At 42.5% G+C, this 19,522-nt stretch overlaps 1 protein-coding gene across 2 annotated transcripts; it reads left to right on the top strand.

The window, feature by feature from the left end:
* The first annotated feature begins 3,530 nt into the window (after nucleotides 1-3,530).
* Nucleotides 3,531-19,187, top strand: e2f2 (E2F transcription factor 2). Of its 2 annotated transcripts, none has more exons than XM_080783876.1 (7): nucleotides 3,531-4,334; nucleotides 13,483-13,582; nucleotides 13,833-14,052; nucleotides 14,534-14,695; nucleotides 15,104-15,218; nucleotides 15,591-15,861; nucleotides 17,244-19,187. In XM_080783876.1, exons 1-7 carry the CDS (start codon nucleotides 4,050-4,052, stop codon nucleotides 17,519-17,521), a joined length of 1,431 nt encoding a protein of 476 aa, XP_080640002.1. In that variant the 5' UTR covers nucleotides 3,531-4,049; the 3' UTR covers nucleotides 17,522-19,187. The 2 variants fall into 2 exon arrangements, with proteins under 2 accessions (XP_080640002.1, XP_080640003.1); XM_080783877.1 differs by having other exon boundaries at nucleotides 17,262-19,187.
* Nucleotides 19,188-19,522: the final 335 nt, after the last annotated feature.

Genomic DNA, 19,522 nt, shown 5'->3' on the forward strand with positions numbered 1-19,522 from the left:
CACCACCACCACCACCTCCATATCATCCTATCTAGCACCAATGACAATGCCTGCCTTATTCACAAGCTAGTTCAGTCTGTTTCCGTCCCTTATGTTGATGTAGCCACCCCAGCAGGCACTGCACAGAAAAGGACACTGACACACAACATACTAATAACATCTGCAGTATCCTGTTGCACATGCCCAAGGATCTGAGCCCCCTCTGGAAGCGTTTGCTCGGGCCCTTCCTGTAGAGGGCCTCAGTGTTATCAGCCCAGTTCAGCTTTTTGTTTGGGTGTACATAAATTCTAACTCCCCATTGATGGTGCTGGGGCCTGGGGGTCTCTTTCTGCTATGGCGGTGATCCACCAGGTCCTTGGTCTTGTGTTGAGGATGAATGTGGTTGTCATCCCTCCACCTCACAAAGCTCTCCACCATGGCATTGTGTTCATCCGTGTTATCGTTCGTAATAGACAGTTCCATTATTTTTGGGTCCAAACTTTCCCTTAGTAGTAAGGTAAATGCTAATGACTTTAAGGTTTGAGTTGACAATTTTTAATCTCAAGCTAAGAAGATAGCAACAATAAACAGACAATAAAGTTATAGGCACTAAAACATTACAGTGACGAGTAGGGGATTGATATATTTAAGAAAGAGACGTACCCTCATACCTGACTAACTACCTCTCCAAATGAGTGACGTTCACAGCCAAACTACTAGTTCTAAAATGTGGAATGCTCTGAAACCATCCCTTAAAAATGTTGATCACTGGCTTCTTTCAGAACAGGCCTGACATCTATCGGGACACTCAAGACACGCGCCATATATGGCCAGTACAGAATTAATTTCATATGTTGATCTGACCCCCCATGCCAAAAGCGCCAGCACCCAGGTGGATGCGGACACACACACACACACACACACACACACACACACACACACACACACACACACACACACACACACACACACACACACACACACACACACACACACACACACACACACACAGTCACATACACATACACATCACATACATACATCACATACACATAATTACATACAGCACACATCGTACCCAGATGACAACCATAGTATCTAGAATTGCATATGTGCCTGCATATTTTCTTTTTAAGCTGCATTCTTGAGTCTTTCTGTCTGAAGGGGCTGTAAATCAAACAAGCACAATGCTCCAGGCTGTTGTTGTGCAGATAAGATGCCAGTCACAGTCTACAGTACACCACAAGATGGAGGTGTTGGTTGAGCATGCAATGACTTGAGTTCTGCTGACATCCCAGGAATGCTACTCTAATCTGCCCTGCTACATATTGTGACCACAAGATCAGCTTGTTTAGATAATGGGCTATATGCTTTGTGTGTCAAAACCAACTTCTGAGGGTCAAGTGTGGCTTTGACATGAAAACCCCAAGCCTCTGACCTTGTAACAAACCCAAAAGGAGAGAACAAGGCTACTCTGACCTAATGTCACCCACGGATTCCAACATTCAAATGCAGTATTGCCAGCATTGTACTTGGATAGATAGAAAGACCGTGGATAGATAGAACTCTTGTTTTACTTAAAGGAGCATGTTACCCATTTTAACCGTCATGCTTCACTGATGCTCATTATAAGATGTTCTGCCTAGACTAGTCTGTGTACTCTTTTTGGATTGCTATGGACAATTCAGAAACCTGCCAATGTCATCATCAGCTGCTCCAAATGAATAGAAACTACAGCCTGCCTTATGTCATTTGGTAGGTAGGCACTGGTTCCTGCTGTCCACAGCTCCACTGCTTCTGGAAGAGAGTAGAAGTTGAAGGTAGAAAGAAATACCATCTATGAACATGAGGACCAATTAGGCAGCGGCCTATACAAAGATGGGTTGAAAATGGGTGAACAGTGAACTGGTTCTTTAAGTAAAAGAAGCAATACCACAATGTAGAAATACTGTGTTGCCAGTTGAATTCCTGTATTACATTTTACTTGAGTAAATTATGGTATTCAAAATAGTGTACTAGGCGTAGAAATCGGCTATAATTTGAGTAAATATTCGTACTTTCCACTACTGGACCATCTGGACATGGGTATATTCTGAGATAGACATATGCCAAGCAATAGTCAATAATTATTATGATAATTTTCATTACATATACAAATGTTAACAACATGCTGTGGCCTGTGTGGGGTCATACCTATGTTCCCTCAGCCCTATGTTCCTTCAGAAGGAGCATTGGTCCGAGGTGCGCTGGGGGTTGGGAGAGGGTGGGTGGTTAGGTTTAGGTGTCTGCCCCGGGGGAGGTTAGGGTGAGGGTTTGAGGTAGGTTGTCGATCGGACCGTCAGCATATTGACGCGGACCCGAGGGAACATAGGGCTGAGGGAACATAGGTACGGTCCTGCATGTGTAACCCCATTCTGGGTCATTGTGTGAGATATTGCTCACACTAAATTAAGAGCTGCAAGCACATACTGGGTATGTTCTATATCTATAGGCTACTATTTACACCCAAGAATAGGTAGACCTATTACTTTTAAAATGTGTCACAATATCGGCTAATGCAAGGCAGTGTAAGTTTTTACTGTTTGATCAGCAGGACTATTTACATACAAAGACCCACATGTTTGTACATGTAATGGGGTACAATTGGAGTTAAAGAAGTCATTAGCAATTAACTGCCTGGGGTGAGCAGTCTGAGCACAGTGTTACTTATCAGTTCCTTTTCTCAATAAAATAGCCTATTGTAGATTATTTTCATTCAGTCAGATACCTCATTGAAGCTCAAGCTTAGTCTTTGTCTGCACTCTTCATTTCATCTTTTGGGCTTTGGTCAAGTCCTAATACGGGTTGGATTGGATGGTGTCACTGGTGTGGATGGGGGAGGGGTTGTTTTCTTTCAATATTTCTTCTGAGCCAATAAGCAACAGTGTTAGCATGCTCAATTAATCCAATTATCATCAAGAAATTATGCACAGGGTCAGCTACTTGTATTGGGCTACATTACAATAACCATTATTATACTGTTTGAAATGTATGCTGAATAATATATTTAATATATATTATTAAAATATTTATCTATCTATACATTATTAGAAGGGGCCCATGTTTTAATGTTGACAATACATAGAGATTTTTTTAAAAGCCCTTTATATTTACCTATCATCATGGCATAGTGGCATACAGTATGTTAATTAAGAGCTAAGCAATGACACTTGATGCATCGTGCATATATGTTTAAGCTGCACTGATATTTGCTCTTCATAATGTACTGTCTGTATGCAAAATATAGATTCAGTCATCATAGTCTGGTCATTGTCTCCCATGTCCCAAGTGGTCACAAAAGAACACCCTGTTCCAAAATTCGACGCTGTCGCTTTAACAAGGCCGGGGACGCCCATATACAACAGCTTTTGCAAATGTATGAGGAGTGTGACATGTCGAGCGTGCCGTCAGCCTATCAAATGCGAGCGCTAACCGCGGGAGATCTAAATTTCGCGGGACGAAGTTTGGCGGTAAAACAAAAAGCTGTTCTTCTTCCTACCTCTTGTCCTCTTGTATGGAGAGAGCAGAGCTGAGAGCTGGCGGTTCACGGGAGTCACAGAGCATCTCGTATTCCATAACTGGGGAATACAACTAAAGTAGCCTATATTTGTCATTCTCAAGAGGATCCTGCTTCACAGTGAGGACTGTAGAAACGCACATTATTGGACTTTGAACGACAAGACCGTTTGTTTATTTATTTATTTCTTTACTATACAATCGACTGTGCAACCTTTGCTGCCGGACAAAGGATCACTGACCAGGGTGCTATTTTAAATCAATTCGCGAAACAGTCATTTATTTGAAACGCGTGGATCGCACATTACATTTATCCATGTTGCACTCCATAAGCTAATTTCACCAGGGTAACGTTTATTTTTCGAATTCGTTGCAGTGTTATATTCGTCTACAGACAGCCTGCCAAGAAAGCCTTGGAATATCGTTCTAGATTTATCACTGTGCCAGGCTATTTAAACAGTAGACTTCTACCACTACTTTTACCAGCTAGCCAGCGTTTTAAGCTTAGCTCATTCATGAAAATGATGCGGGTGCCTAAAGGAGTCTCTCCGGCGTTGGGTCGGGGAGCCGCTGGACTGCCGTGCTCTCAGCAACAGAAGTTAAAGGTTCTGTCCACCGGAGGAGCAAAGACGGACCTGTTCCACACAGGACTGTCCAGTCCACCGATGCACACGATACCGTCTGGGTATTTCACCCAGATCTGCAACACCACGGTGGCCGAACAAAGAGCGAGCTGCCTGTATTCAACCCCCCACGGACCAGAAGCTAAGCCGGCCAGATCATCCTCGGGTCGAATGCCGGTAAATACTACAACAAACACACTCACACGCACTTTGAACAATACACATAGAAAAAACTAAATGTACTGCACTTGTCTATGCATCAATAACCAGTGCCCCGTCACCCCGTGTGGGAGGATTAATTCCTGATTTGCATTGGTATGCATACTGTAACTGGGTTTTTCTGATGAGCTGACGTGATAAGCCACAGAGGAGCCACTATGGCTGCTGTTGTGTTTGACGTGAATGAGTCGTGTTGCTTTTGCAATTTCTTGCGGGCTCTGAGAAACTACTTTATGTCTGTGACATTTCTCCCGCACCCCAGGTCCCCAGCTGTAGCACAGACAGACAGACACAGTATATGAGATGAGTATAATGACGCTCGGCCTCGGATGCTGTGTGTGTAGTGTATGGGGGGGGGGCTGTCTGGGTGTCGTAGTTGATAATGTTTGGAGTGTTTTTGGGGGGCCCCCTCGTGAGTTGCCCCACAGTGGGAGGTTGCAGGGTGTGTGGGGGTAGAGCTATTACTGAATCAAACAAAGCCTGGGGGTCATTTCAAACTGATGCAAGAAACCAGGTTTCACACATTGCAATCAGGTATTGCAAGTAATTAAGTCATAATTACCTGAATATAGACAGTTTAGACGGCTTGTTTGAGTGTTTACACCACAGGGCAGCTGTCCCAACTTCCAACCATAATCAACATGGACTCACCTACACCCTACACTGTAGGGTACTACAGTATCTGATCTGCACCTGTCATGTGTGTAGTCCTGTGTAACCCGTCTGGTCGCCGGTCAGAGGTCGTAACAGGACAACTGGCCTGCATGTTTTCCTGCGAATGGGACATGATGTGCATGTTCCCGGGAGACACTGACACTTTGTTTGTCCTTATATCCATGTAATGAGTAGTATTCATGGCAATATTATTATTGACCATATGATTATGTGCTTCACTCTAGTTACATGTAAGCCATTGATTGTCTATTTTTGGATTATGTTAAAAGCTTGATGACCTTTTCTGCTCAAGGCCTTCTCCGTACAGTGCAACATACTGTATAATATGTGACAGCACTGGGATAGAGTAAGCAACATGGAGACAGTCCAGACTACACCTGTTGCTGTTTGTTGGGTTGGCCTCCTTGCAAACACTGGACCAATCTTCTCAGACCCAAGGAAGTGCAGCGGGGGCTAAAGGGGTTAATGGTCAAGTCTGGCCCGGGAGGGTCTCCAAATCTCATGCTAACTCCCTTGGCCTTAGACCTGTACCCACTAATAGGCCCATCCAAGAGGATTAGTTGAGCATAAGTAAGGTGGAAAATGTAGGCTACTGCTACCACCTGGTTTATCATAGGACAAGGTGAACTGTATTACCATATTGAGCCTTTTCTTTCCTCTTGCATTGCATCTTCAGGTTTCTGTTTTACTTCGAGCAGACTTAGTAATAACGATCTGCTCACGTGAAAAAACATGTATTAATGTCTGCAAAAGCCACGTACGTGTTAAGCAGATTTTCTCTTATTTTTGCACACTCTTTAGTATTGTTTGTATTATTATTATTATTATTACTACCTAATACCTATGCTGCTGCATTGTCAAATGCGTTGAACAAAAATCACACCTGTGTGAAGTGAGGGGCATCATCATACATCATCTCATTCTGGCCAATCACTTCGTATCAATCAATTTGTGTCCTCACCTTCATCATCAATGTTGTCATCAATAATTTACACTATGACGTAAAATTGTCCATTAATTGTCAATGGAAATTTTAATGTTTGTGTAGGACAAAGTTTGTGGACACACACCAAAAGCTGAACATAATATATTTTTGAGGGGCAGCTAGCCCCTCATATTATGAGGTTTTACTCTTCAGCTGAACATGTAGTTCAGAAGGGTGTTGGTAAAGGGACTGTAATACTGGGACCGGGTGTATAAGTCCTGGGTCGATATGGCACAATATTGTATGCAGTGTCATGAGGAGGAGATGGTGACACTTCCCTGATAAGCAGCAACCAGGATGCTGAGTGTGTTTAACACTGATAGGGTGCTCTCTCTGCCCAAGACAGACTATAGGCCGACTCCTTTTCTATGTTTGTCTCTGTTCTAACCACATTGACCACACTTTCAAAAGGGATAATGCACAATGCACATTCAGCTATATAGATCACTACTGTTTTATGAGATGCCTGCCCTACACGGTTCTATACCCTGAAATTGAGCTTAACCCATTCTGACCGGGCACCCATTTTGGTGTTAGCATCATGTTATGCTTTACCTATTGAAAAATAGCAGATCTACAAGCTTGTAGGTCTGCTATTTTTGAAAAATTCGAAGAACGACTGACATTTTTAGAATCTGATCTCAGGTCAGAATGGGTTCATCAGACCAGTGTGTGTCCAGTGGAAACCTCGTATGAATCTGATCTCAGGTCAGAATGGGTTAAAGGAAGTAGGAACTAAAGAAATGTGTTCTTATTGATACATTCTGGAAATGGCAGGATGGATGTAATGGGTTTCATAAGTCCAGACATTGGGGAAACTTCCTCTGAACACATAATCCTCTATTTGTTTTATAATGTTTCATTATGACAGCAGGCAGCGGATTCATGTTTTGGCAACACTAGTCATGTTCAGAAATCATTCACCACCGCACTGGCAACACATGATGAGGGTCTATTCCTTCCTTCCCTCCTTCAAAACATCTGATGATGGTTCCCCTTTCAATCTGTTCTCTTTTTTATTTTATTTTTTATTATTAACGTTACGTTTATTTTGTTTTTTACAAATGCAGATCTGTTCTCTTTTTAATAGGTGAACTGAAAGGAGAGGCTAAAATGGGAAATGGAAATTAAATTTTGCTTCTAAATAATTGGTCTTTTTTAGTGGTTTAGTACTGACAAAAGGGGCAGGATTTTTCTTTTTCATAGGAATGTGTGCACTCACTGCACTGTAGTAGAGGAGGAGAGGAGGCTTATTGTGAATGTGGAGTGGATGGCCCTTTGCTCTCTGACACAGTGCATGTTGTATATGACAAATTATGTACGGTACGCCACAGCAGCATACCGTAGTATTAATGAGTCACTCAATAGATGGCCTTCTATGATGAGGACAAGGACCATGAGATAAACAGTTGGGTCATCCAAACGGAATGAGTTATTGTCCAGGATCTCCAGAAAAATGATATTCTTGTTTTCTCTTTTTCCAAAAACCTGGGTTTTTAGCACAAAGGGTGTTTTTTAGACCATTATGATACATTTAGCCAAGCCTTACAAGCCAACCATTTCCTTTTAGGATTCGGGGGTTAGCCTTTAGGCTTAGCGGTGTGATACATACATATTCAGCGTTAAGTCAGGGTCATAGTCTTCTGACAATGACCCAGTAATGAGGTGGGACATGCCCCCGCCAGTGTCCCACCTGATCGTTAACGCTTCTTTGGTTTCTGCCAGTCCCTCTCTGAACTGCTCACTTCCTTCCACTAATGCTTATAATAACAACATGCTAACCACATTCTCACTGGTTTGCTAGGTGAGAGCTAGCTTAACAGAACGCAGGGCTCAGTATCCATTATCCAAGCTTAGAAAGTTGCTTTGAGAAACAGTTGTACAGTGATCAAACGCGATTTTAGGAATGAAGGCCTACCGGGACACAGCCCTGCCTTTTGAAATTGCAATGTGAAAGTGTTTATGGTAAACAGTACATCTAGAGAACTTCAAAGACATATATATCTTACTCAAGGCTAGCATTTTTGCTGCCTGTGTGAACTGGTGATAATGTTGTGGCACTCACTCAGGTTCCTTTCTGGTTGAGAGTGAGGGTGTTACCAGGTTTAGAAAGGTTTAGGCTGCCCTAGGATCCGACGAAGTACCATAAGGTCTGGTCAGTGCTTGCCACTCTCACTGTAGCATCGGCTCCGGTAAAGGTTTTCTACTTGAATCAGACTAGTGAGACCACTGTCATATTAAATATAGACAGCATAGGATTTGTATTTTAGTGGGGTTAGCAGGGCAACAAGATATGCCACAATGTGTCAACTTGCTGATTATTTATTTGCTCCCTGCCCTACTCATGGCATGATGTAGTGAGGATAAATTACATTGCAACATCTACAACATGTTGTGCGCATAAGATAAAAACGGAAACGTTATGGCTAATGGCTATCAAATAACCTAGCCGTTTGGTACGAATCTATGTGAATACGTTTTTTTGAGTGGTGGAACAGCAATGTCCCTATGTCCACGTGTACTCTTGTCCCTATGTTTAGAGTACCAGTAGGGGCAAAAGTGGCGCTGTTGTGCTAGAAACGGAGAGAGATAGTGTTGCACTATTGTCTGCTAATTACAGAGAGGGGGAGAGGTGCCGCAACCGGGCTGGCACCCTGGGCACGTTCCTGTGGGTCTGGAAGTTCCGGGAACAGTTGTTCATGAGATGATGTATGATATGATGTATAATGATAATAATGCCCATCACTTCACACAGGTGTGATTTAAAATAAATCTCCCAGCAGGTAGGAAACCTTTTTCTTTACAGGTTTCTGTTGAAGTCAATGCACCTATGACTTATGAACAGGAGTGTCAGTGGGCTCGGACAGTGGAGCTGCCGTTGAGCAAATACGGACACTGACTGAATCCTTAAGTGCTGCTGATGAGCAGACAGGTTGTTGCCTTGCATTTCTTCTGCCATGGTGTGTGTGAATGTAATGCAAATTCTAAGCATTTATATGCAATGTCCTTCGCACATTGGCTCCAGCGGTCCTCCATAGAAATCCCTGTGGTGAACTTCATTCAGATTGTGAGACCAGGCTGCCGGAGTGTGAGATTGGCCACGTTGCCCTGCTGTTCACACTTGAACCAAAAGCTGTATCATTCCCTAATCCCTGTCTACTTTCCATCATGTACCTTGTTTTAGCCCAGCCTCAGGCCAGCATCTAGGCCTAGGAGGACCATAATGTCCTCAGTGGGAGGGGGTTTGCATATCAAAGCCCCCTACTCCTCTGCCAGCCCACCCAAAACAGATCCGCCCTTGCCTTTCTTTCACTCCCTCAGGGACACATTGACAATCATGCCAACAGCTAATGGAGCAGGCATTGTTATTATTTGACCAGCCATGGGTGTGGTAAGTATGGTTTTGTGTACAGAGAGCAACACCAGATACTATTTGCAGGCATACAAGGACTTGCCCTTGGCTTAGATGGAAGTGGAGCTCACTGCAGCCTGATAGACGTGGTTTGTTGGTTGAGGAGAGGCCCAGCTAACAGAGTGTTGAAAGTATGTCACATGACTGAGATTATGAGCAAAATACCACCGTGGAAAGTTCACCAACGGAGAAACGGCGGGAATGAAGTGAGGGAGAAATAGCAACAGAAAAAAGCAAATCATGTGCAGCTCTTGGGTGTAACTAGGCAGAATGAGGCAATAGTAATAGTGTGGTCATTACTGTAACACAACTGACTTGGAGATAAATGGCTGCTAGGACTGCAGTAGATTCAAGCCTAAAGTTGCGGCACAGAGACACAGCTATTGAGAGAGGCAGAGGAGCGTAACAATTTTATATTCATAATCATACATTTCAGCTGAGTATTTATTAGAACCCTAATATATTCAGATGTATATATCACCAAAGAGCTCAAAATATTTAACTATGATTTTTCATATCGTTCAGCAGGTCTCCCATTTCACTTTCACATTGCCTTAATCATGGCAATAAATGTGCATGTCCTTTTATGACGATGCATTGCACTAGTGTCTTTGTGCTTGCATGTGAGGATTTCCTTCCTTTCCATATCTGCACTCTGTATTAATTTGTTCATTTTCAGAGTGATGGGAAGTTTGCTGAGTGAGAGACAGGCCGGCTGTATTTTCACTAGCTGAAATGCTGTTTGCATAACTTGGCTGACTCACCATATAAATCTCTCATGCGAGCAAAAGGAGCCCCCCACCCTCACCCCATACAGCTGCAGGCTAAAACCGTTGGTTCTCGTTCTCATTTGACGCCCTGGATATGTTTGAGTGTCAAAGAGAAGACCTATGAGGTCATGGCGTGTCTTTTAAACGGAATACGTGTTTTGTTCAGATGGGAAGAAAAAGTAAACAGTGACATACATCTATAATATGTATACTTTCTTCCCATCTGAATGCTAAGATTGAGGAGGAATGTGGCGCGACAGTATGATTGCAACATCTCCTGTTTGATTCCGGTCAGTGCTATGTGTCACAAGTCTTTCCCTCTCTCTACCCTCAGAGTCCTGTCTCTTATGTCTCTCTACACCTTCTTGACATAACATAAATAACAAGCTAAAATCTTTAGAAATACATCAGGGAGGAATCGAGCAAGATGTCTTCAAGCTGCAGTTGTCATAGATGTTGTTAAACCCACGGACATACTGTATCTCCTGTGGTTTCTGTATTTGACAGCTATACAGTCAGAGTGGTGTTGAGGCAACACAGTGCTTGTTAATCCCAGTATCCCACATTATTCTGTCTTCATTTAAAGAAAAACTGGGCTGTCATTCTTGTCCTTTGTGTGACTGCCTGTCTTCTATGCCCATATGCTGTAAAGTTTGGCACACACACACACACACACACACACACACACACACACACACACACACACACACACACACACACACACACACACACACACACCACACCTGCTGTGGCGTTCCAGATGTCGCTAACTAACAGGTGGACATGTCATGGAGCACCCTGGGACAATGGCAGCCTTCATTAACCCCACAGCAACCCCAAGGCACCTACTCTTCCTGGTATAGTCCATGCCCTATCACTTGGTCAACTATTTTTTATGTAGTTTACATTTTATCCCCAATTTAATCAATTACAATTCACCCCCATGTGTTTATAACCCTGGCCTGTCACTGCCAACCCCTACTGTTAGTTAAAAAGGGTGAAGTCAGCATTTTAAAACATTTTACATTATAATTTAAACCAGTGGTTCTCACATATTTTAACATCAAATTAATTATGTATTCGTCCCCAACCCCCATCTGATTCTATTTTGTGCCAGGGAGCCCCGTACCAGATTTGTGTTGTTAGAATGTTTAAATCATACAAATATTCCTCATATTATTTCAGATATACAAGCTAAATGCGTTGCATCGGTACTGGCTGTGAGCTTGTAGCTGATGTATAGAGTATAATATACTCTATATTGAGCACACATGACCATGGCCACATGAGCACTTTAAGCCCATATTATGGGCTTAAAGTGCTCATGTGGCCTAGTCATTTGGGCTTTCACCTGACAGTGAAGATTTCAGCAGGTCGCAGGAGGGGGTGTAGTGTAACGTGTGTGGAGGGAAACGCTATCCCTCCCAGTTCAGCACCCTGCTGAACAGGTGCCCTGACCAATTTGTAGAAGTCAGTCACTAGTTCAGAGATGGACGGACCCCCCTGCCGCCAGCCTCCCACCCAGAAACAAATTACGCTGTGTTCTTTACATATAAACAATAATAAACGATTAAATAAAATGGAATACATGGATTTGGTATGACGTTAGACCGTTGAACTTAGTTAACAGGCATGATCCTGGTTGTCCTATCATGTCAAGCCGCAGTCAGTATTCTCAAAGAACAGTTCAGAGTTTTATTAGCTGCATAGCAACAGATAATTCACCAAAACTGTCCTGAAACGCTCTTTTGCTTCCTCTTCAGCACATTAAGACATACATATATACGGTTCCTTAAAGTGTATACGTTGTCCATGAACATGTATGGAAGGCAGAAGAAAGAAAAGTAAGAATACAGTGGTACTAACTAGCGTGTAGGCTCAGAGGGAGATGGAGGGTTTAGAAAGATACCAGCTAGCTGGATGACTGAGGTTATAACCAGAAGCTACTAATTACCCGGCAGCCACAGCAATGTCTGGATGAAATCCTACGCCTCATTAGTTCAGTCGGCTGTGTGTGTCGCAAGGCTGGTCATGTGTGGGTCTAAATGTGTATGCTGCACATAAAGTTTGTTTTTGTGCACTCTCTTGTTAAATCCCGTCAAGTATAGCGGTTCTGCATCAGTACTTTAAGCTGAAGGCCTAGTAGTCTAAAAGGCCAATATTGTACAATTTGTAGGAGCTAATAATAACGTGCGTGGGAACATTACACATTTAATAAGAGCCTTGGAAATAATATAAAAAAAAACTATAGAAAATAATATATTTGTCAACTTTCTTTAATTCGCTTCGCCCAATTTGTCCAATGTTAAAATTGAGCCGTCGACCGCACTTCCCATCCCTTGTAATTAGGGAATGTCTTTCAGTTTCATTATGAGAATTTATGACAGAGCTTTGTAGGTCAGTCAGCATAGTAGTAGTCAAAGGTGTTTTCAGATTTTATGATGAGTCAAGGTTTGTGTGTGTGTGTGTGTGTGTGTGTGTGTGCGCGCGCGCGCGCGCTGTGCTTGTTTGTGGTGGCAGTGTGATAGCATCAATGCATGAGAGAGCCTTGTGTGTTGTAATGGCAGCCAGATGAAAGGGGAGGGCATAGGGGACGGGAGGGGAGGAGGAAGTCATTGAATGATTCTAGGGATTTCCGTGCGTTTCGCGGGCAGTAGGTCGGGAGGCGGTCCCAGGCACACACACACACACACTCACTCACTCACTCAAGACCACCAGCCCCCCCTTGAAGTACTTGAGCATGTGTGATCGGGGGGAGTCGGGGGACCCCCCGTCTTTGTTCCAAGCTCTAGAGGCCTGCCGTCACATTTACGGCTTCGCACTATTCAGCAACCCCTTATTTAGCACTTTCACCTGTCTCAGCTCCAGGGATGGGCGGGCCTTATTCCGTACATTTTATGCCCATGATTTAAAGCTTGACTGAAATCAATGTGATTTGTCATTTAGGATGATGAAGTGTTGTTGTTCCCCAACAACAGGCTGGGATGCGATTCAAGTAGGGTGGCTACTTTGTGGTGCTTAGCGCAGTAGTGATTGTAATCCAAAGATGATGGTTTCAGGGGCTTATGGTAAACACTGTTGTCTTGGCACCTTGCATGTTTCATGTTTGCATTTATGCCCAATACTTAGTTAATAATACGACAACTACAGAAAATCCCATCTACAAGCTCAGCTACTTTTGCGTGTTTTTGAGTATTTGAGATTTTTTGAAAAGTCATCCAGAAAGGGACACAAGGTTTAATATAAATCTACTCTTTTCTCCAGGCTAAGAGGAAGCTGGACCTAGAAGACCCTCTTTACCTGCCAGAGTTCCGCACCCCAAAAGGCAAAGGCAGTGCCGCCAACAGGATAGCAAGTCCCAGAAGTAAGTATACTTGAGTAAACAAGCATTGATTAAATCAATTAATTAGTAGCTGCATTATTATCTGCGGGGGTCCGCTATAACTGCCTCTGTGTCCTTTTCAGCGCAGTAGTTTAGGTAGGAACCAAAATTATCTAAGGCGGAACTATTGTGTTCTGAGTCCTTTGTTTCCTCACTGAGGTGCCCACCTATCCTGTTCCCTGGTCAAAAATCTCAAACATGTGCCTGTTTGTCTCATTTGTGTTGCCCTTAGCTCCCAAGTCTCCTGGGGAGAGGACGCGGTATGACACCTCTCTGGGCCTGCTGACCAAGAAGTTTGTGGGCCTGATCGCCGAGTCTCCCGATGGCGTCCTGGACCTCAACTGGGCCACAGAGGTCCTCGAGGTCCAGAAAAGACGCATCTACGACATCACGAATGTCCTGGAAGGGGTTCAGCTCATTCGCAAGAAGTCGAAGAACAACATCCAGTGGATGTGAGTACTACAGTATAGGCTGGAATGGAATAGGCAATACGGTTTTGAGTCAGATTGTAGTCTTTGACTTGGGAGGGTTGTTTTGGTTGTGCATTAACATTTAGCACCTCATTGACATTCTGGACAGACTGGGGGGGTCATGCACAATGGGTTTCACTGGGTTGTAAAACTAAACTACTGCCTTTTGTTTTGTTAAGTAAGCTACCAGTAGTGAGCGATAGCAGCGTGATACATACAGTAGGACTGTGTGTGGCTGTTGTGACATTAATAATTCTCAAATACAACTAATTCGGAAACCACCAGCGAATGGTCCAGGTTGGGGAGCCCAGTCCTAGACCAAGGATTAACAATGTTTTTTTAATTTAGACTCCCACTTACAGGATATCACTATGGTGTGATACTAGTCTGACAACACTGTATGACTGTTTATCACCACGCCTGGCTTACACTTCTCATGCTGTGTGTGTGTGTGTGCTCCCAGGGTTGGAGGTGTATTTGAGGGTGGTGCAGCAGGAGGGCCGAAGGCCCGTGCACTGAGGAAGGAGCTAGGGGACCTGGAGAGAGCCGAGGCAGCGCTGGATGAACTGATCCAGTCTAGCTCTGTACAGCTCAAACACCTCACAGAGTACAAAGACAGCCAAAGATATCCTTTATATTTTGATTTGACAGATTTTTGTGGGTTTTTGTGTGGTTTCTTTTTTTTTCTCCACATTTTATGTGGAAGTGAAAATAATCTACAAGCTCACAACGCGTTGCGGAGAAACACAATGTGAGCTTGTATCTTCTATTTTCAGTTGTTTTTGTTCCCGGGGACACCTCACATTTCTCTTTTGGGTCACAGGCTAAAAGGTTTGGGACGCACTGCTTTATATACCGAACATGTGAGATTGTACTAGACAAGTTGAAACAACCTTTTTATCAATGACATTTACATTTTCTCAAGCTGGTTTTGTGAGATCTGTCACCAGCACTAGTTATGCAGATTTACATCTTTATCTGCGTGTTTATGATCTGTATCTCATAAATGTTATAACCCTTAACTCCACTGTACATTGGGCTATGTGACCTACCATGACATACGCTCCATAGCCACTCTCCAGGATCAAACGGTCATTGCCGTCAAGGCCCCTGCAGACACCAAGCTGGAGGTGCCGGAGGCAACAGGGGTGAGTTCACATTTTGGTTTCCAGGTGCGCTGAGGGTGGCACAGGGGTAAAGTTCCTGAGGTGGTCGTTATAGTTTCAGTTTCAGATTAGTTTAATTTTCAATTTAAATTTAGATTTAATAAGCATTAAGTGTTCCAATGGACGCAATTGGACGTGTTCGTGAAAGGGTTAGCGTTAGTCTAGGTGTTAGCAGTGACAAGGGACTAGAATACATGGGAATAACATAGGGCATAGGGAATCGACTAAATTGGGAGAATGAAAATTGGCACAAAAAAAGCCATTTTTGTTACATTTAGGCCTCTCCGATGCTGTGCAGTCGACTTTTAACTTGAACATCCTCTCTTTATCCTCTCTTTCTACCCTCATCACTAGGGTCAGCAAGGATCGTTACAGATCTATCTAAAGAGTAAGAATGGTCCCATTGAAGTGTACCTGTGTCCAGAGGAGGCCCTGGAGGATGCCAGCCCCATCAAAAGCTCCAACACTCCCAAAAAGGAATTTCCACAACCCCTACCTCAATCCCTGGGTCCCCCTTCTACACCCACCATGGCCCCCCCGAACTACACTATCAAAGAAGAGTGCCATATCAAAGAAGAGTACAGTGTCAAAGAAGTGTACAGTGTCAAAGAGGAGCCTATGGAGGGTAAGCTGGGCTTTATGTGACATCATGCTGGAATGTGCCAGAGACTCTGTTGACAAATAATGCTGGTGAATAAAAAAGAAAGGTATCATATTGGACATTTTAGAGTACTATCCGCTTAAAAAAAAGGCAACACCATTTGACATGAAAAACCTTTTAAAATGTACTGGTCAATGTACTGCATAATTGAGAACTGCATAATACGTGGACCGCTTTTTATCCGCTGATGGCGCAGGATAGGCTTGTTTGGAAACGCTTCCCATTCACAGTTTTCAGTTAAACAAAAAACATATATATTTCAACCTATTATTGGCTAATATAATTTAGCTGTAACTATTCACAAATAGAGTGGAGTTGTATTTTCATAAAGGCAGGTCTATTAATATATCACAATAAGTGAGTTGTGGTCCACCAGAGTGGCTCAAGCCAGCAGGAGATAGAAGGTGGGTTCGGAAATTCTTTGGAAAAATAGTGCGCTGCACCACAGGTGTGCTGAATGCCCGCACTGACCGATCCTACTCGGAAGTTTGGGTTGCACTCCCCGGGGGCTAAAGCTAAGCTAGCTAAGGCAAGCATTTAGTACATCACCAAGTGTTCATCATTTACCTAGGCCAATGCTTTAATTGGTTAAAAAGATACGTTTTAACACGCTAAGGCATGATGTTGCGAAGGTCGCTAGAGCCGACGCAGGTCTTTGCGCAACAGTATTGCCGTTTTGAATGACACCATATTGGCATTTTTGCATATATTTTTGTAATGCTACTGACATTTGTTTGCAACACTATTGATTTTTTTAATGTCAAATCAATTAAGTCATAATTCAAGTGGCAGATGTCAAAATTATATTATGCCGTTGTGATCTACTGGTAGATCTACCTTTTGGGCACCCCTGCTTTTACTGATAGAATATACAGAGCTATACATCCCACTATAATATTTATTTTGACATCAATGTTGAAGATTAAATTGTACTGTGGAGCTATCAAATGTAACAGACAGGTTATGAGTTAGTGTTTTTTGTTGTACTGTTGCATTGTATGAATGGTGTATGTAATGATATGAAATATGTCTGGGTTTTTTAGACCCCAGAAAGAGTAGCTGCTGTAATTGTACAGTAAGCTAATTGGGATCTAATAAATAAATCAAATCAAATTTAACCATCGGCTTTTATTAGCATGTTTGATCATTAATGTGCTTTTTCTTAGTTCTCCCTCACAACTGTTGCAATACGAAAACAGTTTTTTTAAAAGTTGAAATCAATTTTTTGTAGAAGTTTTTATTTTTCATCAAGTCGTCTGTCCTCTTGAATCCTTCCTCTGTAGACGATTGTGTGCTCGATTTCATCCTGGGTTCTCTTCTCTCCTCTCCTGCTACTCTTCACACAGTTAACCTGTCTAAAGCAGACCCGGCCCCTCCCGCCACCCCGGCCGCCTCCAGTTCTCCCCTGCTGGACGTGGAGGGTCTTCTGGGCCTGCCCCCCAGCCTGCTCCAGATCACGGAGGACCAGCTCCCTGGCACTGCCTTCATCCCAGATCCCAACACCCCCTTCGTCAGCTTCTCTCCACCCCTGGACCATGACGACTACCTCTGGAGCTTGGAGGACGGGGAGGGGGTGTCCGACTTTTTTGACACCTATGACCTGGGAGATCTGCTCCGGAGTTGAGATAAAAGACACAAGGTGTGGGAAGAAGGAGCCGCAAGTGGAGGAAAAGTGGAGGTCAAATTGTCTGGAATGCCTCGTTGGGGTGGGAAACATTACACTATGAAGCCATTACTATTTGCTTTAGCCATGCCTGTTCGATGTCAATGATTATAAAAGGGGATTTACTCCTCTTGGTTTATTTTTATAATGCAAAACATTTTTTACATAATTCTTTAAAGAGGACAGAACTGGGATACAGGGTTGGTCTGTGATGGACACTGGTGTGGTACACTCACACTGTACCACCAGTAGGACACGCTGTTTCTGAGCTGGTAGATTTGTTTCTGTCAAACTGCCATAAATATGCTGACCAAGGAATAGTTTGTAATTTCATACAAACATGGGGGTTTATTATGCATATCACATCACCTGGTAAATGAATTGTGGGCATTTGAGGCGGTGTTTACAGTGAGATATCTCAGGACTTTTTTTTTTTTTTTTTGTCTTCCTCAATTCCAAAGTCTTAAATGTTTGTTCCACTCTTTGACCCGTAGGGGGCAGCCTTGTACTGCTTTAACTGTCTTTCAGTTCAACAGGATTCAGTCACTGGATGAGGGTAAGCTAAAACCCAACACCCTGAGCCACACAGAGTGGGTGTTAAGAAACCTTGTCTTCATGTATCTCATCACAGATACTTCAGCAAGATTATTTCTATCAAATATTGCTGTCAATATGGATTTATTTGATAAATTGTAAATAATTTGAGAATCTTACCATTAACTTTTATCTATATGAAAAATGCAGGTAGATCTGATTTTGAAGGTGTATGTTCTCTACCTAATCAGTGTCGTTCTATTTTGCTTTAAGTCTTTTGTAAGGCAGTTATAGTTAGTGTTGCAACATGTTTCCAAATTTTCTCATCATCTATGCTGGACCAATAGCCAAAGCAAATAGGTCTTCGTATGAACAAAAATGGCTACAATCTCTATCAATGATAAAGATATGATAGCTTATTTTTAATTGATGACATCAACTTTGATAGCTTATTTTTAATTGATAACATCAAATTACTTTTTGGTTAGTAGATAAATACTATATGGATATGCAACATCTGTGTTGTTGCTAGGTCATGACTCATGAGTTAAGTGATGTAATTAATGTTAATTGGTGTAATTTTCTCTCCTTGTTTTAGGGGAGGATTTTTATTCAATGGCAGTTTGTGTTTTGCCAATGCACAGATACAGAAACAATGACTACTTTAAAACGTCAACTTTTTTTACTCTACATTTGGTAGTTTTACATCTTTTTTTTAAGTCAAAATAAGTGCCCCCAAAGTCAAAGTTGTGACTTGTCTGTCATTAAAACTATCACGACATTCTAGACATTTGGCTACCTGAATTCCTTACTGAAGTGTGATGTTTGTTTTGTTTTTATTTTCTTTGCTTCCCCCACACACTGTGGGAGATAAGCTATGTGTCCTGTCCTACCAAAACTTGAAATGGTGTGTGTGTGACGTGTGTGTGTATTTGAAGGTTTGGGAATTTGGGTGTGTATCTAAATGTGTGTTTTCAAAATGTAGATTAGAGAATGTGAATTCAGAAATGTTGTAGTGTTTTGTTTTGTTTTTCTCTGTACAGAATGTTTTTTTATTTATACCTACTTTTCTGAAAATAATTGGAAATTTGATAGACCATTGTACATATGATTTTACTGTGTTTTAATGACATGCAGCACTTAATATTTTGTTATGTTGTGTGGTCTGTTTGAATTGATTTAATAAATATCAAAGCCATGATTTACATTTGGGTTCTGTTGTTGCCGAAGAGGTATGTGCAAAGCACATCTGCACATACCTGCTCACTGAATGCCCTCCACATGATCCAGAATGCAGTGGTGAAAATAAACTACGAGTACATTTACTCCAGTACAATTTTGAGGTATTTTTTAGTACTTTACTGGAGTATTTCCACATTTCTCTACTTTTCTACCCCCCCACACACGCAAGGTCACATATGACGCATT

This window comes from Protomyctophum bolini, assembly GCF_963924005.1.
Source record: "Protomyctophum bolini genome assembly, chromosome: 15".
NCBI classification, from domain to species: Eukaryota; Metazoa; Chordata; class Actinopteri; order Myctophiformes; family Myctophidae; genus Protomyctophum; species Protomyctophum bolini.